General features: G+C 37.6%; 1 protein-coding gene across 1 annotated transcript; it reads right to left on the bottom strand.

The window, feature by feature from the left end:
* Nucleotides 1-4,850: 4,850 nt before the first annotated feature.
* LOC114658255 (transmembrane protein 213-like) lies at nucleotides 4,851-11,597 on the bottom strand. The gene is made up of 3 exons (XM_028810412.2): nucleotides 11,298-11,597; nucleotides 8,648-8,698; nucleotides 4,851-8,192 (listed from the first exon to the last, which is right to left on the bottom strand). Exons 1-3 carry the CDS (start codon nucleotides 11,383-11,385, stop codon nucleotides 8,011-8,013), a joined length of 321 nt encoding a protein of 106 aa, XP_028666245.1. The 5' UTR covers nucleotides 11,386-11,597; the 3' UTR covers nucleotides 4,851-8,010.
* Between the last annotated feature and the right edge of the window lie 4,801 nt (nucleotides 11,598-16,398).

Raw genomic sequence — 16,398 nt, 5'->3', positions numbered from 1 at the left:
CTCAGCGCAGCCTTCTTTGTAATTGTTCCAGTCATGCCAAATAACCACCATTTGTAAAGTCTTTTAAATTTTAACTGTGGATAATCATAAACTTGGATTTTTAAACTTGGAAGAAACAGCAAATTACATGTTGTGGTGTAACATATTATATACACTGATGGACCGTAACATTCTGACCACCTGCCTAATATGCTGTTGCTTCTTTGTGTGCCATTAAGACAGACTGAGGTGTGTCTGAAGGTATCCAGTGGTATCTAGCACCAGAACGTTAGCAGCATATCCTCTAATTCCTCTAAGGTACGAGTTGGAGCCACTGCAGATCAAACTTGTTATTCAAAGCATGACATAGACATAGATACACTTGGATTGAGATCTGGGTGATTTGAAGGCTAGTGCAAAACCATGATCTTGTTGTTATATTCCTCAAACCATTCCCAAACAATTTATGCAGTTTGGCCGAGTGCATTATCCTGCTGAAAGATGACATTTCCTTTAGGGAATACTGTTGCCATAAAGGGGTGTAATATCAATATGAATGCCCTGACCCAATGATTCACAGCAGAACATTACCCAAAGTATCACAATCCCTTCACTGCCTTGTCTTCATCCCACAGTGAATCCAGGAGCCACATCTTCAGCAGGTAAACAATACACACTACCCAGCCATCCACATGATGCAACAAATAATGGGATTCATCAGACCAGAAGATCCAGTGCTGATGCTTGTGTGCCCATTGTAGGCACTTTCAGTGGTGGATAGGGGTTAGCATGGGTACTCTGACTTGGCTGCAGCTACAAAGTCCCATATGCAGCAGGATTCGATGTACTGTGTGTCATGACACATTACTCCCATAACCAACATTAAAATTATCTGCAATTTGTGCCACAGTAGCCCTTCAGTTGGTTTATACCAGACAGGATAGCTTTTGTTGAATTCTCACAGTGATGAGTCTTAGTCACCCAACATCCTGTCAGTGGTTCTGATCCAGCTGTCTGGCCATAACAATTTGCCTCTTACCAAAGTTCCTCAGGTCCTTATCTTCCGCATTCAAGAGATCAACTTACAACATTGCCTAATGTTCGTTTACTGTGTAATGTACCCTGGCTTTGACATGCATCATTGTTACGAGAGTCAATGCCATTCGCTTCATATAGGAGTGGCTCAATAGTGTATATGCCCAGATAAGTATACTTTATGCCTTGGTTAATACTGCACTCAAAGACCATGCCTGCAGTGTAAATATGTGTTTTAGTTAAGTTCAGACTAAAAAGAAAAAGATTCTGTTGCCACAAGTGTAAAGTATGATGTTCCAATGAAAACAACATTTAGACAAAAAATAAAAAATAAGTTACAAAGTCTTGCCCAACAAACATATCTCGGTGTGTCCCAAACAATTGTCAAATTGAGTACAAGTTAATTACTTTTCAGCAGATAATTCTGACCAAATGTACTTTGAAAAAGTAAAATGACCTCAATTAACCCATTTCAGGGCTTTGGTAGACATGTACTTATCCTGGCAGCATTGGGCAGAAAGCAGGAACCAACCCTGGGTCAGGTGCCAGTCCGTCATATGCCAATTTATAGTCTTCCAAAAATCTTACAAGCACACTTCAGAAAAAGCCCTTACAGAGATGGAGAGAATGAAAATAAAAGTGCCAGATAGGCAGTAATCAGGCACAGGGGTTTTAACCCAGAACCTGAATCCTTTAGAGAGAACTACACCACTGTGCTGCATCCGAACGTTAACACGGAACTAAGAATGTTTTAGCTTTATTCTTTTAAACTAGAACCATTCCAAATGACATACAGTTATCTGCCATGATGTTACCTCAGCTGCTAAATCACCAGGTTTGATATGGGGGCTTCCATAATAAATTATAAGCTTCTACAAGGCATTCAGAAATGTTATTGATTATTAGAAAATACATTAATAACAAACTTATGATCTGTCACCAACTCACTGCATCATCCTGAGCAAGTCACTTATCTGCCTGTGCTCCAAACTGTAAAAACTACATGACAGATTGAAAAAACACTATACATGCAGATAGACAAATATAAAAGATGCTATATAACAGAGATGGGCACTTTTAAAACGAATCATATTTTCATGAAATTATACCATTTTAAAACAAAACTCCCTTCCGCCTCACACATTGTCAAATATTTGCACTGTTTAAAATCCCTACCTTCACAATTTCATCATTATTTCAATTTCCTTCCAAACAAATGTTCTAAGAATATATTCAGTCTTCCTCCTCCAACTTTATCAAACAGAAATATAAAATGATCCTTCTAACCCCCTTTTTCTTCACCTCCTGCACTGTGACTCAACTCCTTTTATTTCATATATGATAAATCCTCATCTCTAACACTTCTAAAAATAATATTTAAGCATTATTGTAAATAGATTTTCAATACCTATCTTCAACAGAGCACCATACACTGTTTACCTCCCACACTTTTTCAAATGCTTGTAAAAGCAAATTTCAAAAATCAAAGATGTTGGTTGCTGCCCACATTGCCTATTGTTTCATCACTGTTAGTTTGACTTCATCTGACAGATAACTTAGTAATTGAACATTATGCATATTTTCCTGTTGTATTTAACTCCAACAATAAACATAATATTGTTAAATTGTATTGCCAATTTTGTACATAACTCACAAAAATGGTGAAAAAACTTTCAGTCTAAAGTAATATAAAAAAGAGAAATACTGTTTCTTTTTCAACCCAAAAAACAGACTTGGCATCATTAGTTTTTGTATTATTTTTAGTTAAGAATTGGTAGCAATAACCCAGTGTAATATCCTCTACTTTAAACCTCCTATTCTTTTATTATTTGGAGGTTTTTATAAATTTGTCTTCACGCAGACACCATATTTTCATCACCAACTTTTTCTCTTTAAGTTGTATCCCACACATTATTTAAAGAAGAAAATCACATTTACAACAGTCCCCTTTTTAAATCTAATCATGACATAATTGGGGATCAAAGAAAGATGGACAGCAGAGGGCACCTTCATGTCCAGCCCTGTTATATCTGGGGAAGACCTGCAATAAGAAATGGAGTCACTGACCCTAAAGTAATCTTTAGCCATCCAACATAAGAAGCATGTCTAGGACGGATGCTAACAGGGCCGACTCTATAAAAGATTTTGTTCTTTCATCATAAATATGTGAAAGGGAGAATATTTTGTTTTTAATTAGTAACTTCACAAAACTATCACTTTAAAACAAGGCACAAGAACAAAGAATTAAAAATCAGAGGTTTAGCAAGCACTCAGCCTAATGCACTAAATTGTCTTTTGAAAATAAAATGGGAAGTTAACTAAACAACACTATACAGTTTTGGTAGTACAAAGACTGATTTTGGAAATATCCTTCTCTAGAAGGTGCTTGTCAAACCAGAATGTTCTAACCCTGAGAAAAAAAAAAACTTACAGCCAAGTTCTTTAAGAAAGGTGGGTGAGAAGGTTAGAAACAAAGAGATTATTAATAACCTGGAGTCTGAAACCTGTGACTTTTGAAAAGGGCATTCACAATATGATAGATAGATAATCATTGTGAAAAATAACTAGTTCTTGTAGAACATATAGAGCAAAATAACAAAAACGTACAGCAAACTCATACATAAGCGCAAGACCCAGAACTGTACACACAATACTGTAATACAGCATAAAGAAATATTATCCCTATGCCAGTTTGACTAATATACTGTAGTTGTCATTGCTCATGACATGACATTATACAGTGTGATGACCATATTCAAAATAGAGCTCCAGCAGCACCTCTAAGTACAACATGGTGGAATAAGCCATTGGTTCAAGGTGTTGCAAGTAAACACATCACAGAGAAGATGGGTAGTATTAGCCACAATTGGCTTCTATTGTTGCCGTTTCTGTCAGTGTCTGTAATGACTCCAGGATCAGTCCTATGATGAATTTTGCTCAAAAAATATAACAATTTATTTCTTGCATAGGCCAAAATCACACAAGGAGTGCCACAATGGGCCTTAACATTCCCTGTTTTTTGACAGCCCCCCAGTCTTGACTCCCTAAGAAGACAAGAAAAAGCTCCCAAAAAATACCCTCGTAGAAAAAAAAAATGGAAGAAAAGAATGTAAGAATATAACGATGTATGCTTCCATCTGTTTCCTAAACCTTTTTTTTCATTATGTGTGTGTGACAATCTGAATTCTATCCTAGCAATTAAAATGATCACATTACACTGAAGAGTGGCACGTTGTTGAGCACTGTCCAGTTACTATCTACTGTATGTAAAAGATGTTCAAATGCTGTCCTTTCTATCTGTGTCTGCATGGGTTTGTGTTTGGGTGCTCTGATTTCTTCCTATATCCCCAAAATGCAAAGATTTATAGTCAATAGTGACATTAAATAGAACAATATGCTGTGTCACTAAAAGAGTTCCCTTGAGGAATGTGTACTCAAAAAATGAGAAATGTCCTTACTCCATACAAAGAAGGTCAGAGGAAAAGAAAAGAGCAGATTGTTGACCAAACTCAGAAGAGTGTGTTTATAGTACATAAAACAGCAAAGCTAACCAAGCATACTGCTGGGACAGCATGACTTGAATATGTTATCACTCGAGTTTCACAACCTTAGATGCCACACATAAACATTGTTTATTAGCATAACCACTCTCACTGGCAAAAACCAGACCAGCCAAGGCTTTTCTGGTCTGAATGGCGCTTAAGCTACCTCTTCACAAAGACCTGTTATTGTGAAGTGAGGCAAGGTTGAATGATTTCTGGCAGATTGTGTTCTTTACCACAGCAAGGGCAAAGCAAGTCTATTAATAATTTACATATGCAGAAAAGACAAAGGTATCATGGTAAAAACTTGAATTTTAATTGTACAATGAATCAGGTGGTATAGTTGAAATAGTACTGCAGCCTCACAGTGGCAGGGATGCACCACTTCCTGTTTAGTTTCTTCAGATTCTCACACATCAAAAACATGGTAATAATATTGTGACTGGTTACTCTAAATTTGAATTAATGTGTACTGATGGGTGAGTGCTGCAGTAATCTGATGCTTTAACCATAGTCAATCCCTGTCTTGTACCCAATGCTGCTTTGGTAGGCTTTATCTTCCATCAGACAGAAAATGAATCCTCTTTAGTCTTGTGGAGAGGAGGCTGTGTATGGATCTAATCCAGGTGTTCACAAATGCTTCTCAAAAGCATCAATGAAGTTGATCCAGCAACACCTGTTCAATTTGCACTTCATCATGCAATTGAGAGTCTGGAATGATTTATTGAATAGTGTAGTTGAAATTAAAACCTAGAAAATTAAGAATAACTATCCTGATAGGTTGCTGGAGGCAACCTAGCTCTTAGATAACCAAACATGCTTAATGATTTCCTGTTGTTTGTCGAACTTACTGTGTTTACTGTGTATTTTAACCTTTTAAAATTAAAAAAAAGTTAAAAGGATGGATGTAAAATGAACACTATTTACTATGGCATTGATGTGTATTAGATGTGGTTGCTGTTTAACCCCCACGTTCAATTCCTAGCTGGGGTACCTTCTGTGTGGACTTTGCATGTGTTCTTAATGTTCATGTGAATTTCTCCAGGAAGTCACAATTTTATTCACACATTTCAAATAAAAAGGTAGCAAGGATGACTGGTGACCCTACATGGGTCTAATATGTCTCTACATGTGAAAGTACCCTCTGCAGATCCATCCTGGCCTGGCTCCTGCATTACACCTGTTACTATTGGAAATAAGATAAAAAAAACTCATGTAAGCTTATAAAAAAACAGCAGATTCAGAAAGTGGATGAAAGATTTCAATTGTTCCTATTCAAATTTAATTTGTAAAAGAAAATAATTAGTAGTCATTAACTGGAAGGAAACTGTGGTATTAGAAAGAAAATTCTTAAAGGAAATGAACAAATAGCATAGAGTCCTGCTAGGTAAAATCTTTATACGTGACAACACATTACTAATTATTTCAGTTAAACATTTCTGTATAAGATTAATCAGGCACTGATATCTATTTTGTATTATACAGAATTACAAAGTAGGCACTTGTTTGTTTTTACAATCATAGGTCCAAAAACATACATTTAAGTCTCTATATTATTACAACAATGGAAAAATTCACACAGACAGATGGGATGGAGTTCATACAAGAAATAAGAGATTTTAGGTTAGCCAGGCAACTCCAGCAAAACTATAAGAAAAGGAAGATCATCATTAGACATTCCTTCTCACTGAATTATGGTTCATGGAATATAACTTTTATTCAACAGTCATTTACTTAGGAGGATATTAAAACTGGAGGTATTTTTTCAGTTTTAATAGTGTACTTTACAGGCTTGTGGAACCACAGTGACTGCAGCTTTACTTTTTAGCCAAGGTGTTGATCAAAACCAAAACAACATGTGCAAATGAATAAATTGAACTCCTTTTTGTGTTTTATATACTGTATGTATATATATATATATATATATATATATACACACATTCTAACAAGCACTTGCAGCTATTCGTTCTGTTCAGTTTGTGGCTGGTAACATCTTGCTCAATCATCTGTATCAAAGAAGTGAATTTCTTGTTTACTGTGGAAATGCTAAAACATCTGCTATTGCCTGCCATTCACTAATGTCCTGTACTTTCATTAAAAGTTAAAAGGCTTATGACAAATACATATGGATAAAACTAGGTAGAGTAAATGAAGATTTGTGACCTCAAAATAATTTTGTTTTTTGAAGACCTATTGATATGCCCTAGCACCATGTAATAGCTTTTTGAATCTACATAATCCAACAGGTGGTAGATACAAAAAGTATGTCAAATAGACATGCAAGAAAGAATTTCTCTCTACTCTGTACATGTGAAAATTAAATTGGTCTTGAACAGAGCAGCACCTTTTCAGGCATTAACAGAAGATCATAAATGATACAATAAAGGACTGTCTGTCACAATAGCCGATCAATGCACTCCTTACAGGAAATCACTGCTTTCCTATAAGATTCTTCCATGAATCCATTGTGGCGTACAGCTGGAACACTTGCCCACCTGGGACGCCTCTATAGTGGAAGGAAATCTTGGAGAGAGAGCATATTCAGGGCACTACCTCCCCCCAGAACACTAAAGGGCAGCCCCCCCCACCCCCGGATTGCAGCGGTGCTTCGGACTCCCACAGGGCTCCTTGGGAGTTGGAGTTTAGAACAGCTCTGCTGGGTTCCATGGGCGCCACCAGGGAGTGTTGTAGGAATACCTGAGCCCTTGGGTGCAGCATGTCCGCCACACCCTTAAGTGCTGCCGGAAGAAGATCACCGGACACCTGTAGCACTCCCTAGTGCCCTATAAAAGGAGCCAACTGCCACTACTCGAGGAGACAGAGTCAAGAGATGGAGGAAAACGTTTGCTAGGAGGAGTGAAGCTGGATTGAGAGGAAGAGAAAGAAGAATGAAAAGAAAGTATCTTGTGCTGTGTGTTTAGTGCTTTAACTGTGCTGTACAGGTGGGAAACGGGAGAAGGCATTTTTTCCTACCAGGAAAAAGAAAAAACTAATAAAAATGTGTGTGCTGAACTTGTGTCCTGCTCCACCTGTAGGCCACACTATTTTCAAATTGTCTTAATCAATTCAAATGTATTATTTAACATTCTCCTGTTTTAAAACAGTCTTATTTATTTGCAAAACTAACAAACTGACCATTAACATGTCTGGCCCTTTCTGGAGTCCAACCTCTTTCATCCAGTAATATATCCATCCATTTTCTCACCTGCTTTTCTGTAGATCCAGGGTAATGTGCCTTTTACAGTTATATTAAGCTACTAAATTAGCTGTGTACACACATGAAGACTACATGAACACCTCATATTTCCTAATAACAGACAGTCTAACTAATAACTACTAGTCTGTTTAAGGATATATTTAATCAGAAATATAAAAGGTTTACAGTACATCTAAAATCTTACTCCAAACTGAAATGCCACTTTTTTTGGTCACAAAAACCAAAGCCAAAATGTCATCAGGCTTTAGTATATTTAGATGATGAAGCAGTTCCCAGTGTCAGAAGCTTGCTCACACAGAACAGGATCATTGTTAGAAACCATAAACTCCATCCTACAGCTGCAGCAATCCAGCCATAGTCATCCACAGCCGTCTGGCAGCACTGTGCAGCTATGCTGCAGGTTTGGAGCATGTTTGGATCTAATGACAAAAAAGGAAGAATATAAATATTCTTAACAAGTGGGAATTAATAAGTCACCTCTGCTTTTCTTCTCCAATGCTGTATCTAGATAATATTTAATGAGTTTTCATGAACATTTTCACCCAGGCAATCAAGTCCTGAGTATAAAAATACACAGTACCTTTATCACAACAGCAACCTTACATCTCAAGGGTTTTTGATTTTAGTTTGCAGACTATGCTGTTCTAGCTATTAACTCATAAAACAAAGAGCTAATGAGCTCTTTGAGCCTTTACGCTCAAATTAAGATTTTTTTCTTGTCTTCGTTCAGCTATTATTTTATCATCATGCATGTTTGATTATAAATGATGTTCTTGAAAAAGCAGAGAAGAACCTAGAACTAATTCGAAAAATATACCATTAATTAAACCTATTTAAATATGAATAACCGATCAGGGGAAAAAAAAACATTTACCCAGGCATGGGTCTGAATAACTGCTGGATGTTCCTGATGTAAGACTGGATCCTGCAAAACAACAGAAATGATATGCAAAATAAACATTTTGTCAGTGTGAGTTCAGTAAAACCCTGTTAGCTACACTATGCTCATTTCCTAAATGGAGTACTACTGCACCAGCTCGCACTAAATAGAAGACAAAAATCAAAACCAAATGATTAAATGAATTACTGGCTTGGCTCTCTGTCATCTGAAACATCATAAATACAAATACTGAAACTTTACAGAGATAGCTTGTAACCATTCATCCATTTTCTTAGTTTGATCCTTTTATTTGTTATATCATAACTTTCTGAAATGTGATTAGCTTGTCTTGAAAAATTGAGTGAAAATCTACCTATTTACTTTAAATAAAGTTTATTTACATTTACACCGTGTTTTAAATCTTTTATGTCTTGCAATAACACAATAATGCTTAGAAAATGATAAGTCTGCTGGGGCTAGTTTTGTATAGCTAATAATTGATACATCTTTATTGTTCATCCATGAATAAAATGACAGGAAATCTGAGCAACATAATCCACAGTCAGACTACTTTCTTGGTGTACCTATGTCTTTTGTTGCTAACACATTTTACTCTGGTCAAACAATACAGCTGCTATCAAAGCCAATTCAATAATGACAGGCCACTCTTTGCCCCCAACTCACTATGTGACAGCAAGCAAGTCACTTACACCACCTTTGCTGTGGTTGTAAAAAAATATATACAGTAGGCAGTGAGGCCTTATTAAAGCATTAAACTGTAAAGCACAAACCTGACCACTCAGTCAGCTCCCCTAATTCAAGGAGCAACCTGACAAACTTTGCCTTAGTTGTGACATGTGTACATTAATACCTTTTTACAATGTTCACTATAATAAGTTGCTATGTTAAGTAAATGTAGCTTTGTTGAGACGCATAAGTTTCGTTGTAGGAGTATTCTGACAAATTTGTTCTGAGATTCTTCTGTTAAGAAAACAGAACTTTTGAGTTGAGATAGTTCTTCTTACTAATCATGGCACCAAAACCTGTTGCATTTTGATTAGGACATGCAAGTTAGAATTTCACTGTTCTCTTTACTTCTTCTTCTTTCGGCTGCTCCCGTTAGGGGTTGCCACAGCGGATCATCTTCTTCCATATTTCTCTGTACTCTACATCTTGCTCTGTTACACCCATCACCTGCATGTCCTCTCTCACCACATCCATAAACCTTCTCTTAGGCCTTCCTCTTTTCCTCTCCCCTGGCAGCTCTATCCTTAGCATCCTTCTCCCAATATACCCAGCATCTCTCCTCTGCACATGTCCAAACCAACGCAATCTCGCCTCTCTGACTTTGTCTCCCAACCGTCCAACTTGAGCTGTCCCACTAATGTTCACTGTTCTCTTTACACATGACAATAACGGCCCTATAAAGGTGTTAAACAAATACACAGTATAATATAACAGCAATAACATTTTCTGCTTCCCATAGCTCCACTCTCTGCAACTCTACTAGTACAGATATTTTGGTCATTTCTCTGGGATATCAGTTCACTAATATGCAGTGAATGCGACAAATAATGCTAGACAGGAAACAAAAAGTCATGGAAGGGATGCCAGACACTCATATCGGTCTAATTTCCAGTTAACCTAACCTCGGTGCATGAGAAAAAATTTAATGGACTGAAAGGTTAAACACCATTCACATAATTGTACTGTATACCCAAGTCCTTGAGGTATAACACAGCAGCACTAACCAGTGTGTCCCTAATATTTCATAATATTCTCAAACCCAATTATCTCTTTTTAAAACATCAAATATATTTTTCAAAAGATGCCACTTACCCACTGCTTTTTTCCCCCAGTACTGAAAAGATTACATTTATAACAATAGGAATGCATCACAAATAATAAAAACACAAGAGCAAACACGGGAAAAAAGATGAACAAATATTATAAGTAATCACTTTTTTGTAATAGCTGGGGGAATGTTTGCATGCCAAATACATTTTAAAACTAGCAAAAACATTATGACAAACATATGGCTTAAGTCTTTTCCATTTGGTGTTAGTGACCTTGTCATTCCACAACCCTGCCATTCATCTGTTTTCTAAACCTGTTTATCCATGGAAGGGGTGTGGAGCAGCAGGAACAAGCCCTGGACGGGAATCCAACCCAGCACCAGGTAACTACTTCAGCAATGCCAATTCATCGAACTTACATGTGGGAGGAAACTGGTGCACCCTGAAGAAACCCACAAATATACGAGGAGAACATGCAAAATCCATACAGCCAGGACCTGAGCCCTGGTCTTATTGTTGTGTGAAAGAAAAACGTGAAGACTAGCATTAGTAGAGTAATAAAGGAGAGTTGGCATTAAGAATTGAATTTCAAAGCCTAGCAGTTTGTACAGACCTGTTGAGTCTGGCCACCGACAAAGAATTGTGCCGAACAGCTGATTCCATGCTGTTAAGAAAGAAAGAAAGACAATTTCCCCAAAGAGCAGATAGCAGTATCAGTGAACGACACTCTAGAATTCTACGTTCGCAGCTCCTTTACTATTTTTTCCATAAAAAGATGAAGTACTGAACAGAGTAACGCATTATTGTGAACTCGGTGGGGATGAAAGTCAAGTATTAAAAGCGCTTACCTCCAGCCGGCACGACGAGCGCGTGCAGAAGCAGCAGCGGCAGCAGCAGAACGGGGACAGCGAAGCTACTCCACCAAAAGGCGCCCATGTCGGTCACGAGGCTGCACGGCGGGCGCTGGACGGGCGCAGAGAAGAACGCAGAAAGATGCTGATGGGGCGGGTGGACTCCGCCTCACACCGGCACAAGGACGTCACAAACTTCGAGTTCGAGCAAGAAATGTGAAGGAGTAATGTAAGTAAAAACAGAAGGGCGCCACACGCCAGTTGACAGCTGCTTTCTGCCAAACTGAGCTAGTTAGAAAACACTGGTGAAGAAAGATACCGTTTTAGGAGTGGTGCGGTTTTTTATACGTCTTAGAAAATATATCACAGTCGCAAAAAAAAAAAAATCAGAAATTCCAAACATGTCATTTGAAAATGTTTTTTAAAAACGTTTTTCAAACATTCTGTAACCCGCCTAATACAATGTAGAGGTACAAAGTTGAGACAACCTGAATCCGTCCGAGTCGCATCAAAGTGAATCCAACTTGCACAGGGTGCTTACTGCAAGACACAGTGGCATAGGGCAAGCCCTGATTGGCCACAGGACCAGCCAATCAGTTCATTGTATATGAAAATTTCCATTAAATTTTGTAATTGACTGGGTATTTGTTATTTTATCTTTTCTTCGGTTTCGAAGTAGTATGTCAAATCCCAATGCTTTACTGAATTTTCAATCAATGAGTCAATCAGTAAATGGGGTAGTGTTACAGTGTAGGTGTAACCTGATTGGTAGTAGTCATTAGACAGTAGGGATGGCCGATACCACTGTTTTTGAAATCGATAACTATACAAGTATTTTATACGTCAGATTTTTTAAAAGGCATAGGAATTTGTTTTCAATTGATGATAGTGTTTAAAATGGCAAATATTAATGGGCCAGTCTGTATTTAAATTAACTAATGTCACAACACAGCGTAAAGGTCACCATAACACATTTATTACAAAATAAATGTTAATAGAATGAGCATGGCATGTCATTTTCTAACCTGTTTACTCCAGACCAGCGCTGTGAGAGGGTGCCAGAGCCTATCCCAGCTGGCATTGGGTACAAGGTAGGAGCAAACCCTGGACAAGGCACCCATCCATCCCAGGGCAAGCACATTAAACACACTACAGTATAGCCAAGTTAGCTTTGTCAGTTCACCTAAACTGTGCATCCTTTGGACTGTCGGAGTAAATTTACACAGCCACAGGGACATCATGTAAACTCAATGCAGGAAAGATCCGGGTAGCAAAGAATGAACATACAAATCTAATAAAGATAATATTAACTTTTACGTTTTCATAAAGATTTGGTTATTTGATTAATACATGTAAAACAGGCAATCAGTTCACAAATGTACTTAAACTGATCCCTTTAGAACACTAACATTTACAAAAAAATGATATTCCCACATTTGCATTTTCTATTATATTCTGCCCTTCTGTTTTATTGAGAAAGATTTTGTCACATTAGGTTTACATTTAGTTAAGTTTCAAATTTGTATTAGACAAAATAATGCTGACATTTTTATTCTTAATCATATTTTGCCTCTGCAGGTGCAAGGCAGGAACAATCAAACAAAATGGACAGAGCCCGTGACAAAATGCCCTGAGAGCTGTGCTTCACTATTCTGTCCTCCATTATGCTAACAACGGGCTTTAAGTTTCATAAGTATTAATGAGTGATAAACGGTAAAATATTTTACTCAACTAAAAAGTCTTCAGTAAACCCCCTTCTACATAATCCTGCTAGCGGCAGAGTTACCAGAATAACGTCTCGTGCATCTTTGAAAACTCTCCTACAACATCCCTTATCTGGCACTGATTGCACTAAATCACCAGGCTTCAGACTTGCATCGCTTTAATGTTTTACAAACGTCTTTCTATTGAACAGCATGTGTGCTTTTTAAATGTTTAAATAGCTTGATTGTTTTGCCACTATACTGTACAGCTGATTCTTCTCACAAATATTGCATTGGGCGGCTGTATTATTTTCCATCTATAAAAAAAGCAGCATACTGTACATCTAAGCTCTCTGTGTGCGATTGGTGTACAGTCTGCACTTGTGCAAGGGGCTTCGGTTTATGGCGCTGTTGCGTCACAGCTCGTCTGCCCGTTTCAATACGTGGTCGTGGAAAGTGTGTTAATACATTCTATGCCTTTTGCAAGAACCTCGCTGCCCTATCTTACAGAAAAATAGAAGTAATCAATATTTTTGAATGGTACTCGATACCAAATGAGTACACTTTGAGTATCGAAGTATCGATTACTGTGGTATCGATCTTCCCATCCCTATTAGACAGTTAACAGAACCTTAAGCTTAACTGAGTATTTTCGACAAACACCAAGAAATATTTTGAGGGACCATTTTTGACATGGCAAAATAAACGGAAATATCAAGGTTTTTCAAAAAGTTTCGTTTAGCTATATAGAATAAATATCTAGGATGCAGAATACACAGTGTTTGTCCAACAAATTAACAGAAAAGTGGAAACAAGACAACAAAAGCTGTCATCTCTTTTGGAGGTGCTTGACAACTGCCCTGCGGACATTTTCCCTTAATGTTAATGCTTTGTTGTGAGTAATGGTCACACTTCCAAGTACAACTTAAGAGAGCTGAGAGAGTTTTTTCATCCATTAATCGGATCCAGACGTGTTTGAGATCATCATTGTCATCAGTTTGTATCAGCCACTTGATTAACTTATTATTTGAACACAATCTTGCTGAAAATCTAGATCGTGATGAAATCATCAACCAGTTCAATCTAAAACCCCGACGTGTGTGTCTGACCTAAACTTTTACAGGACAGGTAGGGACCTGATTGCCTTGATAATTTTTGCTCAGCTTTTGAATGGTCCTAATAATTCAGTTATGTGAATGCACTACACAGTATGAATAGATTTATTTTTTGGAAATGTGCCCTTATACAGTATAAAAAACTAAATCACCCATTTTTACACAGGCCCACCCTAAAATCTATTTCTGGCTATGCCCCTGGTAAGACACACTCTTGTACACATCTATACTAAATTATACCTTCACAAAATAACCATATGAGTTTGGGATGTGGGAAGAAAACCAAAATATCTCATGAAAAAGCCATGCAGTCTCAAATAGAGGATGTGGTGGTTTAAACAAAAATGTCTTGGTGCATGGAGGTAGGGACTCATGTGCAGAATCATTAATTTATTTTTATTTTTTTCAATTAAGTTTATTGTTGTAAGTGTGCTGTGACGAGTTCTCACTTAGGTAAAATGCAAATCCAAATTTTATTAACAATCCAAGCACATAAAGATGCAAATTAGTTTGGAACTGATTAACATGAATAGAGCCCAGCACTATCTGCCCTGGATTGGTTCCCTGCCTTGTGCCCTGTGTTGGCTGGGATTGGCTCCAGCAGACCCCCGTGGCCCTGTGTTCGGATTCAGCGGGTTGGAAAATGGATGGATGGATGGACTATCTGTCTATTAAATAATTGTTGAACTATGCGCACTTGATAACAGAGGAGAGGAACACCAAAACTCCAGTTAGTTAGTTGGTTCACGGTTAATTATAACAGAGAAAGTTAAAAACAAAGTCAGATGTTGTCACAGTCCTGGAGTTCACTTATTGCTCATTGAAGCCAGACAGAGACCCAAGGACTAGCCCATTTAATAATCATTATCAGGGTAAACTGAGGTTGGCAGATTGCTTCCATTTCATTTTACAAGTCTTACAAATTTGAATTTGTAAGACCCATTCTAGTTATGTCAAGCCGCACAACTTCCATATCATCTCATCCATTTCTGTGACAGTCTATGTTATCTCCCAAGCAATGGTCCTAACAGTATCTCTTCATGTCATGTTAAACATTTTTTAACATCTGAAGAAAGTTTAAATCTAGTCAGTATTTTATACATTGATTCTAGCAGTGTATACAACACTCTTCAGCTGCATTTGCTGAGAATTTGAGTGGGTTCAGAATTAATTCCAAACCTACTCAGTCATTATACAACTTTCTTAAGGATTGCAGGCAGCAAGTGAGAATTAACACTTTTCTGTCTTTCTCTTTTCTATTGTCTGATCATTTTGTTGTTGTTTTTGTAATGTGCAGTATATGACCAGATTGATTCCATTTCCATGAGATGATAAATTTACGTTGTCCCTGATCTTGATATGGCTTTTTTCTATGCTACTAATCCTTTCTCTCTACTCCATTTCTGTCCTTTTCTTCTTGTGGAAAATTCAAAGTATCCACCTGATCACAGTTATATAAACTTCTTACCAATGCATCACTTTATGTGACAACTTCTTTTGGCTACTATCTACTACCTTACCCTAATCAGTCCCTGACAAAGCCTGTATGAGCTTTTCCCTTCAGTATTGAGCAGACGTCTTTACATATTCAAATGATCTTTATACTTTCTCCTGGGATTTTTTAGTGTAAGATTGCCCTCAGTTTACATTCAACATTTCACCTACTGTAATGAGCAAAACCACTCCATTCCCAATTACATTAGACAGACAGACAGACAGACAGACAGACAGACAGACAGACAGACAGACAGACAGACAGATAGACAGATAGATAGATAGATAGATAGATAGATAGATAGATAGATAGATAGATAGATAGATAGATACTTTATTAGTCAACGCTACTAAAAATATCAAGTTCACTGCCTTCACACAGCAGCTAATGCCACTATAATTATATACATTAATCAGCCACAACATTAAAACCACCTGCCTAATACTGTGTAAGTCACCCTTCTGCTGCCAAAACAACTCTGACCCGTCAACCCCTCTGAAGATGTCTTGTGGTAAGCTGTTAGCAGTAGATAAGTCTTGTAAGTTGTGAGATGGGGTCTCCATGAAGCAGACTTGCTTTTCAGGCACATCCCACAGATGCTCAATCGCATTGATATCTGGGGAATTTGGAGGCCAAGTCAACACCTTGAATTCTTTGTCGTGTTCCACAAACAGTTCCTGAAGAATTGTGTAGCAGGGCACATTAGCAGGGAATATTTTTGCCATTAAGGGGTATGCATGGTCTGCAAAAATGTTTAGGTAGGTGGTATGTGTCAAAGTAATTTC

This window comes from Erpetoichthys calabaricus, chromosome 1, assembly GCF_900747795.2.
Source record: "Erpetoichthys calabaricus chromosome 1, fErpCal1.3, whole genome shotgun sequence".
Lineage (NCBI taxonomy): Eukaryota > Metazoa > Chordata > Cladistia > Polypteriformes > Polypteridae > Erpetoichthys > Erpetoichthys calabaricus.
This window is presented reverse-complemented; position numbering and strand designations above follow the sequence as displayed.

Coding starts and splice junctions, on each gene's coding strand:
- LOC114658255 (XM_028810412.2), bottom strand. CDS start 11,385: ATGGGCGCCTTTTGGTGGAGTAGCTTCGCTGTCCCCGTTCTGCTGCTG. Junction 8,699..11,297: donor GCTCGTCGTGCCGGCTGGAG/GTAAGCGCTTTT, acceptor GTTGTTTTGCAG/GATCCAGTCTTACATCAGGA. Junction 8,193..8,647: donor TTATTCAGACCCATGCCTGG/GTAAATGTTTTT, acceptor TTTTGTCATTAG/ATCCAAACATGCTCCAAACC.